The sequence below is a fragment of the Sciurus vulgaris genome (assembly GCF_902686455.1).
Source record: "Sciurus vulgaris genome assembly, chromosome: 13".
NCBI classification, from domain to species: Eukaryota; Metazoa; Chordata; class Mammalia; order Rodentia; family Sciuridae; genus Sciurus; species Sciurus vulgaris.
Window position 1 is genome coordinate 52,574,310 of NC_136474.1, and position 17,305 is coordinate 52,591,614.

The following is a 17,305-nucleotide window of genomic DNA, read 5'->3' on the forward strand; positions in this document are numbered from 1 at the left end:
AAAATGGCAGCACATGCCTCTAAAACCCAGCAACACTGGGAGGCTGAAGTACTCAAGCTCAAGGTAAGCCTGTGTACGTCAGTGAGACCCTATCTCACAATAAAAAGTAAAAAGGGATGGGCACAGAGCTCAGTGGTAAAGCACTCTGGGTTCAATCAAGCCGGTACAATCAATCAGTTTTTTGAAGTTTTCAAATTAAATCTGTAAATTCAAATAAATATAAAAACATAAACCACTGGTCACGTTAGCAGGTTGCAAGCACCAACTTGTTACTCTGAAAACTCATAAAGGGATAGAATCAAGTCTTTATCCTGACTCTCTTACGGGGTTTTTAAAATTTCAGTATAACTGAGAGTTCAATAAAAGGAAGATTTTCTTTAACTTTAAGAAAACTGTAAAGTTAGAAATCTGCCATTCTGTGATCCCAAAATGAAATAAGGACCCTCAATGAGCATCAATGACTACTAAAACTTTCAGTGAAAGGTACATAGGAAGTTTTATAAAGGATTGATGAGATTGGCATTACCTTTACTCACTGATCAATTTTAACACTGCTAAAAATGTTATCAAACGTGCTCTTCCTGACATGATACAATAAGAAGTACATAGTACCTACTGCCAAAGAAATACTCTCAACCAAAAACCAAACCTAACTATAATTAAGCCTCTCTACCTAGTTATCAATTTACATGAAATAAGAGATTGAGGAAACATGTACAATGATCAGAAGGATACAATCAGCCAAATCCAGAATGTGAAAAAAATCTATATGATAGATGACTCAATTTCTTCAATAAACAAATACAAATTAAAAAGGACAAAATGATATATATTAAAAGAAACAATACATATACCAACCAATGCAATTTGTGGACCTTGTTTATATTCTGAGGCAACCAAACATCAAAACTTTTAGATATTATGAGATAACTGATGGAAAACTGAAAATAGACTGGTTATTATAAGATACTAAAAAATTAGTTACTTTTATTGTGTAGGATAATGGTCTTATCTCCTAGAAATGTGTAGCATTTACTAGAGAAATTATATGATGTCTGGTATTTGCTGTGAAATATTCCTGATACATTAGCAAATTATTTGTGCAATTAAAATTTAAAAAATAAATATGTAGTTTGACAGGTGGGTAGGTGGGTGAGTAGGTGAGTGGACATAACTTTCTGAGGATAAGAACTGATTCTAGGTGAATTAATTAAATTAAATAAGAGCAAAATAATAAAGCTTTTAGATAATATAGAATATTTTCATATTCCCAAAGTAATTCAAGATTTACTAAACAAAACTCAAAAGTCACTAAACAAAAATGTGTTATACCATAATAACTATAAAGACTATCTACTTCACACTATTTTAAAGGTACTTACTGCTGGTAAAAGAGACTGCATATTTTGATTAGAATCTGCTATTGTAGCAAGGTATACCAAGTTTGTATGCAACATCTGCTGATACCTATTAAAACAAAACAAATACCAATATTAAAAAAATTTTCTTCCTAACTGTTAAATACAAACAGCATTCCAATCATTTCTATAGTTTAATAGATTTGTTAGCTTAACATCAATGACACTTCAATTTTTCCTATTTCCTCTGCAAACTAATTCCATGTAATAACATATTTTAGGTAATAATGAACAGATCTTGCCATGTATTATGAATTAAAATAATGAATATAAGTCAAAAGTTTTATCAGATAAAGTATAGGAATACAGATCCAAAATGAAATAATTTCCTAAAATAAAGACCATAAAAGAAATCATAATAAATTCTTTGGTACTTATTTTTTTTCCTATTTCAGACAACTGGTTTCACAATTTTTCCTTTTGGGGGAAAAAATGTTAATTCTCACTAACCTTAGTTTACTCACTAACAAATCCATATTTTTAATGCTGTTCCTCAACATGTGCTCAATCACACGATACATTTTTAAATGAGACTTAAGGACCAAAAAAAAACTATTACACTGTACTGAATAATGATTAGTTATGTTTTTAAAATTCTTCTAACAGCAATAATAGCAACAAGTAATTGGAACTATTTCATATTACAAAGACAGCTTAAATGGAGTTTAAGATATAGGATTCCAAGGGCTGAAGATGTAGCTCAGTGGTAGAGAATTTGCCTAGAAGGCAAAAGTCCTTTGATTCTATCTCCAGCACCAGAAAATGATCAAAAAATTTAAAAATTTTTAAAAAGATACAGAATTCTTTGAAAACCTACCTGTCATTTTTTCCCCACATTTTTATTGGTGCATTATAGTTGTACATACTGATGGGTTTTGTTTTTATATATTCATGCACGTATACTACCTACAATATAATTTGGTCAATATCACTCCCCAGCACTTTCCCACTCCCACCCCTTGGTTCACTTCCTCTTCTGATCTCTCTTTGATTTGCATGAGATATGCCTCCATCTTTTCCTTTTCCTCTGTAACTTCTGCACATGAGTGAAAACATAGGACCCTTAACCTTCTCAGTTTGATTTATTTTGCTTAAGGTAATGGACTCTAGTTCCACCCATTTTCCTGCAAAAGCTCTAATTTCATTTTTCTTATGGCTGAATAAAGCTCCATTGTGTATACATACATTTCTTTATCCATTCATCTGTTGATGGACACCAAGGCTAGTTCCATGGTATGGTTATTGTGAATTGTGCTATAAACATAGTATGCATGTATCACTGAAGTATGATGACTTTAATTCTTCAGAATAAAAACCAAGGAGTGATACAGCTGGGTCATATAGTGGTTCCATGCCTGTCTTTTGAGGAACCTCCATACTGATTTCCATAATGCCAACCTGTCATTTTTTATTAGACATATTTCATTTCAAAGTCTCTTCCTTCAAGTTTTCCTTTACTACGGTTGTATTATATACTCAGATATGAGATTTTCTGAGGACCACTGACTACCATGACAAAAACAGAAAAATAAACTATACTAAAAAGACATACTTTATTCATGATTTTTTTAAATAAAAAGTTCTGCAGCATTTACTATCATCTGGGAATAACGTAAGGGTAATCAAAACAATATAAACAAATGTTTTAGAACTATACTCCCAGCAAAGAATGTCTAAAAGAAAAAAAAATGCAGCTTTCTCTGTAATTTTTCACTTCATTATATTAGTTCCTTTTAGCATGATTCCACCCAGTTGTTTTCTTTACTTTGTTTTAGTATGAATTTCTTCTGCATCATCTAATACAAGCTTCATGTACTCATCAAAATCAATAAATACAGTGCTCCATTAGTAATATTTACTTGCTCAGAACCAACTGAATCCAGCTTCTGTTTTCCAAGTATCTGAAGTAAGGCTGATGGGCTGCACCATCACCTTCTACATGTTCTATCCCTCACCAAAGTAAGCCACGGTGGAATCTCACAAAGATCCAAGCAACCAGCACTTTACCTCAGAAAGGAACTTCTAGAATTATATTCATGATTCTTTAATAAAAAAAATTGTTATGCTTACTACTTACTAAGCCAGTGTTAAAGTACTATTAAATCTAATCTGCCACTCAATGTCTCACTTAACTAAAAATGAAGTTAAAGGTAGACCTCAAGGGCTGGGGTTGTAGCTCAGGGGTAGAGTGCTTGAGGCACTGGGTTTGATCACCCATCACCACATTTAAAAAAAAAAAAAAAAAAAAAAAACTAAATAAACAAAATAAAGGTATTGTGTCCATCTACAACTAAAAATATTTTTTAAAAAAAGTTAGACCTCAAAAGTTCCTTACAATTTTACATATCTGTAAATATAGCATCATTCATGAAGTAGATTAATTTTAAAGACTTTCCCCAAGCTTCTCCCAACCATCAAATCTTTTCAACTTTTAATTTTTTAATTATTTAAAAATTGCAGATAAGTTTCAAGAATAGTAAAAAAGTTCCATTTATCTTTCTTTAAGATTCCCTAATTGTTAGTATTTCACTACATGTCCTATCATTTGTCTCACTTATCTCTAAATGCTCACATGTATGCACATATTTTTTCTAAAATCATTTGTGTCAGCTGCAGATGTAACACCCCATTATTCCCATCACTTCAGTGTCAGTTTCCCCAACAACGACATTTCCCTTATAGAATAGTATAACCACCATAAGAAGGAAATTAACATTAACAATATTACCATTTAATACACAGAACACTTTCGAATTTGTCCTGGTACCTCCAAAGTCATTCCCCCTAACACAAGGTAGGAAAAAAAAATTTTTTTAACTGTGTTTTTCTAACTTCAATAGGTTTTTCTTTTTGGTAAAACTGCATGTTTTTATAGCATTCATTAAATAAACATTCTAAGATAAAACAAGGCTCAAAGAGAAGCATTAACAAAGATAGTATGTACGTATGTTTGGTAAGTCTGTGTATAGGTCACCTTAAATGCAATCAGGAAAAATTCTAGGAGAGTCTAAACTCAGCTGAGACATAAAACAATAATAAAAAATTAAATATTTTCCTGAGATTCCATAAATGTCATTACATTTGTCACTGGTGTAATTTAGTCAGGTACCAACATGACCACATAATGATGGTCTGTAAATTTCTTTATATATCATGGTGATTCCATAAGATTATTTCATGTAGTGACATCCCAGTCATCTGTCTTTGTATACAGTATACCCTTATGACAGCTGCACAACAATGAAATTGACTAATGATGCATTTCTTAGAAAGTCAACTTTTAATTTTTAAATCATTAAGCAACCTGACTGCGCTTTCTTTTTTTTCAATATTTTTAAATTGTTGATGGATATTTATTTTATTCATTTATTTTTATGTGGTGCTGAGAATCAAGCCCAGTGCCTCACATGTGCTAGGCAAGCGCTCTACCACTGAGCCACAAACCCAGACTGCACTTTCTTAATGTACACACATTATTTCTAAAATATTATGTTAATAAAAGAAATTGAATATATAAGCTAAGAGGCAGATACAAAACATACTCAACAATCTCATATCTGATGCTGGTAACTGTTTTATAAGTTAGCAGTAGATAAAAATATATTCCACTTTTAAAGGTTTTAGAGTTTTTTGTTTATTTTTTGCTACTGGATTAAACCCACTGGGCTACATCACAACACCTTTTCATTTTTTATTTTGAGACAGGGTCTCACTAAGTTCCTTAGGGCCTCAAACCTGTGAGTCTCCTGTCTCAAAACTACCGAGTTGCTAAGATTATAAGCGTGTACCACCATACCTGGCACAATGTTTTATGTTTCATGATAATACTGTCTTCATGTACTGATGGATATTCCCAAATTCCTATGATTATTAAGATATAAAATGAGAGAATGTTCATCTCTCAAAGATTCTACTGACATACTACATCAATTACCTTATATCAGGTAAAATAACCATAATTAATTTTATTGATATAATTAAAAAATTAAACTGAAAAGGTCAGATTTCTTTTTTTTTTTTTTTTAGCTGTAAATGGACACAATGCCTTTATTTTATTTATTTATTCTTACGTGGTGCTGAGGATCGAACCCAGTGTGCCACACATGGCAAGGAGGGCACATTACCACTGGGCCACCACCCCAGCCCTCAGATTTCTTTAAAAAAGAAAAGAAAAAAAAAAAACCAAAATTTTACCTAGAAGGTATAAAACATACATTTATTAGATAACAGGAATACATTTTAAATAATAAAAGTGAACTTCCTCAGCAGAAATTTGAAATTAAATTCCCTTGGGCTGCAGATGTGGCTCAGTGGTACAGTGATTGCCTAGCATGTACAAGGCCCCAGGATCAATTCCTAACACCAGCAAAAAAACAAAACAAAACGAAGCAAAAAACCTTAAATCATGATAAATACTAATTTTCTGTATCATAATTACTCATGAACACTCTGAAATAATTGAATCCAACCCATAATGCAAAAAATAAGGACTGACTGAAGTAAATCTATCAGTGGGTCAACTTAGAAAATGCTTAAACCAAATGCCACAACAGTTTAAAAATATACTCTCATATATATGTTACCAGAATGAAAAGGGAAGAAGACCTGGGCATACAGGTCCACAAATGATTCAGACCACTGACTTATATCAGTGTAACATAACAATGTATTTGACTCCCGGCCAGAAAAAAATATACAGTACGTTTGTATGTTTCTGCAGAAAAAGTTAGAGAAAGCAATATACACAAACACACTGCCGGTGAAAAATCTTTGAGTGGTTAAGAATAGGATATTCACTCACTTATCTCAACATATTTATGTTTTCTAATTTTTTGCAAGGCATATACTTTTTACTTAAAATAGTTCTGTTTTGTTTTTCAATATTAGGGAGTGAATCCAAAGGCACTTAATGACTAAACCCCATTCCCAGCCCTCTTTTGTAATTTTATTTAAAGACAGGGTCTCACTGAGTTACTTAGGGTCTTGCTAAATTGCTGAGGCTGGCTTTGAACTGGAGATCCTCCTGCCTCCTGAGCCCCTGGGATTACAGGCGTGCACCACACCGCCTGGCTAAATAGTTCTTTTAATTAAAAAAAAAAAAAAAAATACTGCTTCAGGCAAAGTTATCACATCTAAAGGAAATATTTAATTAAAATTAGCCAACTGATTCCTAAGTGGTTGTCATTTTTTAACACATCTCTTTATTTCTCTTTTTCTTTTCCTAATTATGAGAATGGAGAACACTTTTTAAGGTTGGGAGGAGGAAATTTTTTCTCTTTACTCAAAAACCAACCCTTTCAACTTGAATAAGAATGTCTGAAGACTAGTAAGAATGAAATTAAATCCATCAAAGGTGAGTTTAGGCAGGATGCAGTGGTGCACACCTGTAATCCCAGAGACTCTGGAGGCTGAGGCAGGAAGATCACAAGTTTGAGGTCAGGCTTAGCAACTTAAGGCCCTAAGCAACTTAGCAAGACCCTGTCTCAAAATAAAAAAAATAAAAAAGGCTGAAGATGTAGGTCAGTGGTAAAGCACCCCTCCTCAACTTAATCCCCAATTCCAAAAACATAACAAAATAAAAAACTAGGTCTGGTAGCCCTTACCTGTTTCCCAGTTACTCAGGCAGCTGAAACAAAGATTGAACCCAAGAATTCAGGCTCAGCCTATGCAATACAAGGAGACCCCAGTTCTTAAAAAAGAAAGTTGTAAAATTCATCAAAGGGCAGAATTTAAGATTCCAGCCTAAATCAATTTAAGCCCCATTTGCATCAAACATATATGAGAAAATGAGGTCTATTTCAATATACAGAGAATGAAGGAAATGATCATTTGCTCCTGAGAAAGTTAAAAATATAAAAAATAAAACAGTATAAACTTTTGCTGACTTGAGTTAGAAAAGTTATTTCTCTTCTAAACATCTACTATTCATGACATGTGCTGCTGGATCCAATAAGAAATTAAATCTGGTGGCCTCAAGTGGTGACAGGTCTGTAATCCCAGCTTTTCAGAGGCTGAGGCAGGAGGAGGATCACAAATTTAAGGTCAGACTCAGCAATTTAGCAAGTCCCTAAGCAATTTACTGTGACCCAGTCTTAAGCAGCCCTGGTTTCAATTACCAGTACAAAAAAAAAAAGAAAAGAAAAGAAACTAAACCTGTCCCACTGGGCCCAGTGGCACACACCCATAATCCTAGCTGCTCTGGAGGCTGAGGCAGGAGGATGGAGAGTTCAGAGCCAGCCTGAGTGAATATGAGGTGATAAGCAACTCAGTGAGACCCTGTCTCTAAATAAAATACAAAATAGGGCTGAGGATGTGGCTCAGTGGTTGTGTGCCTCTAAGTTCAATCCCCAGTACCACTCGCCCCTCAAAAAAAGAGAGAAAGACTAGTACTATTAGTGTAATTAATTACAACCTACAGAAAATAGTAAAAATGTGCAAGTCCTTTCAGATATAAATAAAGGAATGAAATAATGAATTGGGGGAGGGGAAGGAAAAATACCTTTCTTGCAGTAGGATTCCAAATAAATACATTTGACAACGACTATATTAACAACTACTTCAGTTAAAAATCACTGGTAGATGAAATTAATGTGTAGAAGTATGATAATAAAGAGCATGTGGATGTCTCAAAGTATTTTCCCATCAAGATATATATGAATTACAAAGGAAAAGACAGTAACTACATGGTAGAGAAAATGGCAGGCACTACTTTAATTAAGTCAAAGTTATCACCAATATTGGGACAAACTAGAAATGAACTAAGAAGGACAGAATATCATGTCTATGGTACTATTAGCAAAAGTACATAGTGTGAATTTAATCCTGAAGAAACAACAATCTTTTAAATGAAAGGCAGTTCACAAAACAACTGGTCTGTATTCTTCAACATCAACTTCATTATAGATAGGAGCAGTTCTAGATTAAAGTATAACAAGACAGAGGAACAGTTCCAAATTAAAGTATAAAGACATGAAAATAAATGCAATATCTGATCCTGCACTGGACCCTGGACCAGAAGAAAAACACTAATGGGACAACTGGCAAAATCTGAAAAAGTGATTTAAGACTGACTAATAGTATTGTATTCTTGATTTTGACAATTACATTCTGGCAACTTAAGAACATGTTCTTGTTTTCAGGAAACACTGAGATTACTAAAGCAAGAAGAGAGAATCATATCTACAATTATTCTCAAATATCCAGAAAAAGCAATATGAGAAAAAAATGAAAGAGAAAGTAGGCCAATGTTATCATTTGAGGAATTTCAGTGAACATGACACAGAAATTTCTTTTTTTTTTTTTTTTTTTGTGCCAAGGATTGAATCCAGGGGCGCTTAACTACTGAGCCACATTCCCATCCCTTTTTATTTTTTAATTATGAGACACGATCTCACTAAGTTGTTTAGGGTTTTGCTAAGTTGTTGAGGCTGGCTTTGAACTTGTGATCCTCCTGCCTCAGCCTTGCTAGCTGCTGAGATTCCCAGCATGCACCACCACTCCTAGCTTCCTATGTTATCTCTGAACCTTTAATTAGTGTGAAAGTTATTTCAAAATAATATTTTCTTTAAAACGATACCACCTTTCACCAATCAAATGAACAAAAATTTTTAAAAGATGGTTAATACCCACGGCTGGCAGGTGTGGTTTAAAACCAGAACTCTTGAGAACCTGATTAGAGAAAGCAAACCAATACCATCTTTTTGCATAGTCTTTGATCCAGTAATTCCATTTAAAAACTGTAACCCAGGGCTAGGGACGCAGGTCAGGGTACAGAACTTTCCTAGCAGATGCAAGGTCCTGGGTTTAAGCCACAGCACCACAAAAACAATAAATCTATTATCTACATAAATGTTAGAATAACATTATTTATATGTGTATGCTTATATAAATATGAATGCATAAGTATAAATGCACAGCAAAGTTTTTGGAAGAATATATACTAAAGTATTAAAAATTATGGAAGGGAGGGAAATAAGACAGTGGGAGTAAAAAGGTTTTATCCTCTCTGTTTTTATATTTTGATTTTTAATTTTTTTTTTTTTTTTTTTACAGTAATGAAGATTGAACCTAGGGTCTTGCATATGCTAGGTAAGCATTCTACCATTAAGCTATACCCCCAGACCCAGACCCCCAGGCCTTTATTTTACTTTAAGATAGGGTCTCACTAAGTTGGCCTTGCACTTGTGATCCTCCTGCCTCATCCTCTTGAGTAGTTGGGATTAAAGGTAAGCACCATCACATATGGATGACTTTGTTTTTACAAAAAACAAATATGACTTTTTGATTCCAAAAGAGTTCTACAGAAAGAAGAAAAAGTAATGAAGATCTGAAATTAATAATGAGTGAATCAAATGATGACCAAGAGACCAGCACAGAAGAAAAAGAAAGCAAGAGGTTGCTGGGAATGTCTGCCTGGGAATAGATCAGTAAGATCTCTAAGACAAGACAGATGTATCCCAAAACATGGTCTCAATAAGATATCCTAAAGCTGTGTTGTCCAATACAGCAGTACTAGACAAAATGAAATGTGGCTAATACGAAATGAGATGTGTTAAGAGTAATATACACAACAAATTTTGAATACTGATTATGAAAAAAGAATGTAAAATATTTCAACAATACTATTATACTGATTACATATTAAAATGACATTATTTTGGAAATGAGTTTAAGTATATTATTAACATAAATTTCACCTGTTTCTTTTTACCTGCATACTGCATCTACTAGAATATTTAAAATGACATATGTGAGCCAGGTGTGGTGGTGCACACCTGAAATCCGGGTGGCTTGGGAGGCTGAGGTAGGAGGATCACAAGTTCAAAGTCAGACACAGCAACAGCAAGGCATTAAGCAACTCAGTGAAACCCTTTCTCTAAATAAAATACAAAAAAGGGCTGGGGATGTGGTTCAGTGATTAAGTGCCCCTGAGTTCAATCCTGGTACCAAAAAAAAAAAAAAATTTACGTATGTGGCTCATATTTACATATCTACTAGACAATGCTACTCCAGAGATGCTTGATAAAATATTCAACTTATTCTACCATATCAGCTTCTATCAGGGTGTACCATTTACTTCAGATATATCATTTCAAATTAAGAAAGTAACCAATTATTTATTAAATTTAATATAGGCTTTGCTTTCTCATCTACATACATAGAAGCAAACATACTACATATATAAATTTCTAACTTTTTCACAGATCAGTCAATACACAAATTTGAATTCATTTATGAAACAGGGTAAGAAATGTAAGTAAACTGACACCCATCTCCCTCACAAAGGAATTTTTCATTTGTAAAATATCAAGAAAGACACAAAAACTTGTACACATAGGTTCATAGTAGTATTACAAACCAAGAAGTACAAACAACCCAAATGTCCATCACTGACAAATAATGTACAATGTGCTTCAACAAGGATGAACCTTGCAAACATTACACCATGAGAAAAAACTCAAGTCAAAACAGACCACATATTGTCTGGATTCAACAGGCAAATCTAATATCTGTACAAATAGCAAGTAGATCTGGGGTTCAAAGATTAGATACAAGAGTGGGAAATGACTACCACAGAATATGAGAATTCTTTCTGCGATCTGAAAATGTTCTAAAATTCACTGCATAACTCTACAAAATATTTTTAAAACACTAAACTTTATACTTTAAATAATTCTAATTCAAGCTGTTTTAAAAGAAAAAGTAAAAAACCAACATAGAAAAATGAATGCAAAAAAATGTTTCTTATCAATCTTACTGAGAACACTCTGAAGTCTTTCCTTTATTCTGATAGTCCATTATACACTGAATAAGATGGTTATTTTCATCCAACATCTGAAATAAAATTAGAAAAAGTTTATTGTAAACCTAGTCTATCAAATAAAATAAAAAACTAGAAAATTTCAGGGAGGGCATTAATACTGTTTATAAAAGAACATTAAAATGGACCCCCTAACAATATATTGTTATCCTGAAACAACTGTTATATATTCTAAAATCATTTAAGCAAACATGAAAACATAAAAAACATAATTCTCTTAAAAATACTCTTTGTTAATGTTGCTTCCTGCTGATATATTTTAAAATTCATTTTAATAACAAATTATAAAGGGAGATTAGTGAATTAGCTCTCATATATATAAAATTTCATTACACACTAAAGAAATCTCTTCTGTAAAAGTATGCAATGCACAGTTCATATAGACAATCTGTTAAATAGTATATTTCTTCCTTCAGATTTCTAGAAATGCTTTATCTATTCAGAAACAATTCAATTAGGTCTTTTCCTACACATACTACAGTTCACCACAAAAAAACCTATATTTTTCACCTTTGGAATGATATCATACTTAATCAATAATTTTTAATATCTCTATTCTAATCTATCTCCCACTGTATTAACTGAAGTCCAGAAGGGAAAATTCAAGTTTCTTTTATATTCAAAAATTTAATTACCTTTGCTATTTGTAATAGTAGTTTTAGCCAGTTACAACTAAAATTTAATCCAAGTCCAAGTTGGCTTTGCATCATTCTGTTTTACATCATTCTACATCTTTGTAATAGTAAGGAGAAAGTCTGTCGTTATCCAGAATTAAGTAAATACGTGAAAACTTCAGCTCAAGAGGTTTGATGAGGTAGTGGCTAGCTTCCAAGTATTACACCAGTATGGTTTTATAATTCTCCAAATAGGTATAATAATAAACTACAATGATTTCTATGCAAGTGTATTAATACAGACCTGTAAGTTTATCAGATATAAGTTGTCTCAAAATTTAAAAACAAATAAAAATAGCAATTTATTCTTCTTATAACAATTCTAAGCTATCTTGGCTTTGAAGGTTAAATAAGTCACACTCGTGTAGAGTACTGATAGTGGCAAGTAAAAGGTCAGTTAGGTTTAGTGGCAGCTTTGCTGTCCTGAACAAACCAGTTAAGTTTCCAGAAGCTTTAAGATCAAGGGACAAGAGATGTTTCCTACAAACCTATCCCAGTCTTCCAAGATTCAATAAGAGCACAATGCCATAATCGCTATCTAAATAACTTAATAAATAATTTTTTCATTAAAAAAAAAACATTTAGGGGCTAGGGTTGTGGCTCAGTGGTAGACGCTTGCTTAGCATGTATGAGGCACTAGGTTCAATTCTCTGAACAGCATATAGATAAAATAAAGGTTCATTGACAACTAAAAAAATTTAAAAAAATTAAAAAAAAAAAAAGACCCATTTAACATTAGCAGTCCTGGGTGCAGCAGACCCGGAATCCCAGCAGCTCAGGAGGCTGAGACAGAGGGATCTCAAGTTCAAAGCCAACCTTATCAACTTAACAAGGACCTAAACAACTCAGGGAGACCCTGTCTCCAAATAAAATATAAAAAAGGTGCTGAGGATGTGGCTCAGTGGTTAAGAGCCCCTGGGTTTAATCCCTGGTACCAAAATAAATAAGCAAACAAATAACATTAGCTGTGACTTTTTTCCAACACCTTTATCACAATCTTCCCTTACTGGGGGGGAAAAAAAACTTCCTATCAAACAAGATTGTAATAAATACAATCCCTGGATGCCAAAAAAAAAAAAAAGATTTTACCTTAAAATGTCTGAACATCCTAATCCAATCCCTAATTTAGTGAATTCACAATGTATCTTCTCCAGTATATTCGTCGATCTAACAAACTTGACATTAGCCTATCTGTCTCATACATAATATCAACTTGACACTGAAGATAAGGCACTGAATTTGGAATCAATTTTTCTCCTCTCATGTCACTATGAAAAATAATTGATCAGCATCCTCTAAATTAATCATCCATGATAAACAGCTTAAGACTTGTGTAAGAAAAACTTTGTAGGAAAAAAGAAAACTTCCAGAATTTAAATGGAGTCCAAAAATAAGAGCGAACCCTTCCAGAAATGTGTTTTGTGTGCATGTGTACTTGACGCAGTTTGTCAGGCTGAAGGCTTAGTCCAGTGCACTACAGGAAAGCACTGCTTTTCCAGACACTAACAAGCCGGTTTGTTCATGAAATAAAGCAACAGTTGGGCGAATGTCAAATGCCACACCACAAAGAATCTGACAGTAAACAGAAACCGATTAACATATTCTATGGGCACACAATGGTGCCCTGAGTGGTACTAAAAGTTGACTTTTCTTCTATTTTCATCCTTGCTCCAGTGCAGGGAAAAAAATATGGAAATATTTTTAAATAAACTACTAAAATTAGCAAGTAACTTTTCCAAGCCCGGCCCACTACCATTTACAAAGCTGTCGTGCTCCGTAGGCAACAAGGGGGAGGAAGATAATAAAGAATCTTTGTGTCCCCAATTGGTAGTAACACCGCAGCGACTGCGGTAGCTTTTCTAAAGAGAACGCAGCTCCTTGTGTTTTTATCACGACTTATGTAATTGGTCATGAGTGTCTCCACCACTGGACTGCAAGCTCCAGGAAAGCAGGGTCCACGGCTCACACAGTAACCCCAAAGCCTGCAATAGGCACTCCAGAAATATTTGCGGCAGATGTAAACGAACAAGGGGTGATCCAGAAAGGCAGAAAGGGACCCCGGGAACCCCAAAGTCCCTAGAGTTCTTCCTCGTCTGCCTCCAAAGACTCTACGTTAAGGTTCTTAAGTTCTCCTGAGAACCCCAAGTTGGTCGAAGTTTGCGGGGCTCCGACTTTACCTCCGCGCGCAGCGACCTGAAGACGGGTCTGTACTAGGCAGCCGCCGCGCGCGGGGCGGGGCGACGCCAAAGTAACTCTGAGCGACGCGCGGGGCCGCAGGCTCCAACACACTGCCCTTCCCCGCGCGGGCGCACGCGCCCCGCCGCCCGAACGCCGCCCCATCCCTAGAGAAATCGGGCGGCGGTTGCTTGGGCTTTTGTGCCTCTAAGAGCCTAAAAGCGCGAAGGACTCCGTGGAAAAAAAAAAAAAAAAAAAAAAACCGGTTCGCCCTCTTCAGCCTCCCACTCAGGCACAGCCCGCGGCTCGGGTTCCCACACATCGCCGCTTCCCAGCAGGCCCGCCACAGCCTCCGCCACCGCCCCCGGCCCACTCCCGCCCGGCCCTGCCCCCGGGGTCTTTCGCCGAAGCGGGATGGGCCTGGCATCCCCGACCCCGCCAGCTTTCACCTTCTGAATCGCGGCGGGTGTGATCTCCCCCTTGCCTCGCTGCCGCGGGGCTGCGAACGCCACAGACATGTTGCCGCCGTCACCACTATTGGCAAGTCCCGAGCGCTCCGGGTGAACGGCAAACTGGGGGAAAGACGCCGGCCTCTCGGGCGGAACCACCGCGAGAATGCGGGGAGGGGGGATGCTCCAGTGCCGAGTAAACACCCAGCCGGTCTGTCGTCAACGAGGCACTCTAGGCCATAGAGATCTTCTTTCTGAGAGCTTTGCAGAAAATACAGTCCCTAAAGAACTTCTTCATTCTTGACTGCCCTCAAGCACCCTCGACCTTTTCTATTATGCACCCCCCGTCCCTTTGCGCTAATGGTAGAGCCGCGCCACAGTCCTCCCTCCGCTTCAGCGATTCAGGAAATGGTCCCGCCGCCGCGGGAGAGGGAGAGGCTGGGGCAGCCCCTGTCACAGGAAATGCGAGCGGCCCGAGCCGGCCCGCCCCTTTCGCGCGGGTGTTGCTCGCTGCCCTCCCCGGCGCCCTGAAGCGGCCCCCGGGCTGCGTTTCGGTTCTCTGTTCTAGACCTAGTTTCAGTTTTTCCAACTTCATCCTCACCCTTCCTGGGAAGAAAAGGCGGCCCTGAGTTGTCCCGGGCAGCCGGGAGAGGGGAGGAGGAAGGTCTGGACTCGGGAGTTCGTGCAGACCCGTGGAGCATCTGCCGAGATGAGCCAGAGGTGGAAGAAGTCGGTGAACGCGGATTCGCTGGTTTAAATGGCTCGGTTACGCCCCAAAAGCGCACCTCAGAGTCCACAGCCTGGCACGCACTCAAGTCGTGTCTAACAATTGGAAAGTAACGCTGACCCAAAATCGGGACACCAAGGCTGTGTCCGGTACTCGGGGACAGTCGTCCAACACGGCTAGCAGAGAAGTGGGTCGATTTCATGTAATTTGGGATCAATCTTTGAAAGTACGCCTGCTCTTCTGGTTTCCAGTGATATATACTCAATGGTTTGTCAATTACGACCAAGCTGCTAGGCTTCAAGTCAGAGTGAAGGGTGAAAAAGTTTTCAAATGAGTAAGGAACACAGGCAAATGCAGGTAATGTGTTGTTGTGGATTTTAAATTATTTTGTAAATTTAGAGTAACATATAACACAAAATAAAAGTTTATATAAAATGTTACCCAACATTGAGATTCAAAATTCAGTATCTATTTATATGTTAAATAGAAAAAAAATACATGTTTAAATTTGTTTCGAATAAATGATTTTGCATAAACTTCTGCAAAGTTGGGCATGTTGTCTTTGCCAGGTTTTATGCTAGGTACCAGTAGACACAACTGAAAGAGCTGAACAAGGAACCTGTGTTCAAAGATCTTATATTTGAATAGGGTTGACAGACCAGAAACAAAGTTAATATGTATGTATGTAAAGTCCAAAGAAAGACCTTCAAACAAGGGACTGAGAATGATGTGTGTTAATGTTGGAAGTCTTTATATGGGGGCAGGGAGTACTGGGGATTTCACCCAAATTCGGTCGCTGAACTACCTCCCCAGACCTTTTATATATTTTTTTTATTTCCAGGCAGGTTTTTGCTAAGTTACTGAGGCTAGTCTTGAACTTGTCATCCTTCTGCCTCAGCCTCCCTAGTCCTGGGATTACATGTGTGCTTCCCTGCACCTTGCCTCCATCATATCTAAACTGAAACCTAAAGGATGAAAAAAACTCAAGCCATTCTAAAAATAAAGGAAGGGAAGTTCCTTTAGAATGGCAAATGTTCTTCAGAATTATAAGCCTTGAAGAAAACACTAGTATATTTGTACTTTATGTAATCAGAACTGAATTGGAAAAAAAATTCATGTCTACCACTAGCTCTGTGAGTCTAACACCTAGTATTCAAGGTCATGTTTTGTTTACATAAAAGTACCTTATTAAGAATAATATTTAAGCCCAGAGTCCTGATGGTACATGCCTGGATTACCAGCAACTAGGAGGCTAAGGCAGGAGGATCACATGTTCAAAGCCTACCTGGGCAACTTAGTGAGACTCTGATGAAAATGAAAAATAAAAAGGGCAGGGAGGTGTAGCTCAGTGGTAGAGCACATCTTGGTTCAATCTCCAGTACCACAAGAAAAATTAATCCTTTTCTTTCTCTTCTTTTTTGGTACCAGGGATTGAACCCCAAGGGCTATTTACCATTGAGCTACACACCCAGTCATTTTTATTTTTGATTTTTCAGGCAGGGTGTCACTAAACTGCTTTGGGCCTTGCTAATTTGCTGAGGCTAGCTTTAAACTTGAGATCCTCCTTCCTTAGCCTCCAGAGTCACTGGAATCCCAAGCATGCTCCATCATGCCTGGCTGAAAAATGAATCCTAATCTAACCGTTCCAATTATATCCACTTGGCAGATAATCTAGAAATCTTAAAAAGCAACATAAGAACAGCTGTCTAGATTTCTTCATCACAGTTTAAAAAAAAAAAAAATCTCCCAATGGAATTCCCATTCCAGGGAGGCACCCAGAGATAGGTAACATCTTTCTTTATAAGTTCTCAACAGAGGGAAAGGCAAATCCACCAAGAATAGATTTTATAGGTCCTCCTGAGATATTTACTCCTTCATAGCAGCAGCATAGGGCCTAGGGCACTCATAGCACCCATGCGGGAATAACCACAACCTTTTCTGTAATTCTATGTATGCCTTAAAAATACAATCACTTTAACTTAAATTCATCTTTATGTTCTTCTCTCCTTCTCTGACATTGACATAAACTTAACCCAGAAACC

At 36.5% G+C, this 17,305-nt stretch overlaps 2 protein-coding genes across 4 annotated transcripts in view; one reads left to right on the forward strand and one right to left on the reverse strand.

Annotated features, from left to right (window-relative positions):
- The window catches only part of SS18 (SS18 subunit of BAF chromatin remodeling complex), a 77,895-nt gene extending 63,200 nt beyond the window's left edge, over nt 1–14,695 (reverse strand). For 2 of the 3 annotated variants that reach the window (XR_013758910.1, XM_079109413.1), the window contains exons 1-3: nt 14,537–14,695; nt 11,176–11,252; nt 1,383–1,467 (exon numbers count right to left, since the gene is read on the reverse strand). Coding sequence is in view for 2 of the 3 variants with exons in the window: in XM_079109413.1 (XP_078965539.1) it covers nt 1,383–1,467; nt 11,176–11,252; nt 14,537–14,605 (231 nt within the window). In the remaining variant the exon portion in view is untranslated. The remainder of the gene's footprint in view (nt 1–1,382; nt 1,468–11,175; nt 11,253–14,536) is intronic. The other variant, XM_079109414.1, reaches the window with a different exon arrangement.
- A 227-nt stretch (nt 14,696–14,922) lies between these two features.
- Nucleotides 14,923–17,305, forward strand: part of PSMA8 (proteasome 20S subunit alpha 8) — an 88,820-nt gene continuing 86,437 nt past the window's right edge. Inside the window, exon 1 of the mRNA XM_079109416.1 lies at nt 14,923–15,620. Coding sequence (XP_078965542.1) covers nt 15,594–15,620 — 27 coding nt within the window. The 5' untranslated portion in view covers nt 14,923–15,593. The remainder of the gene's footprint in view (nt 15,621–17,305) is intronic.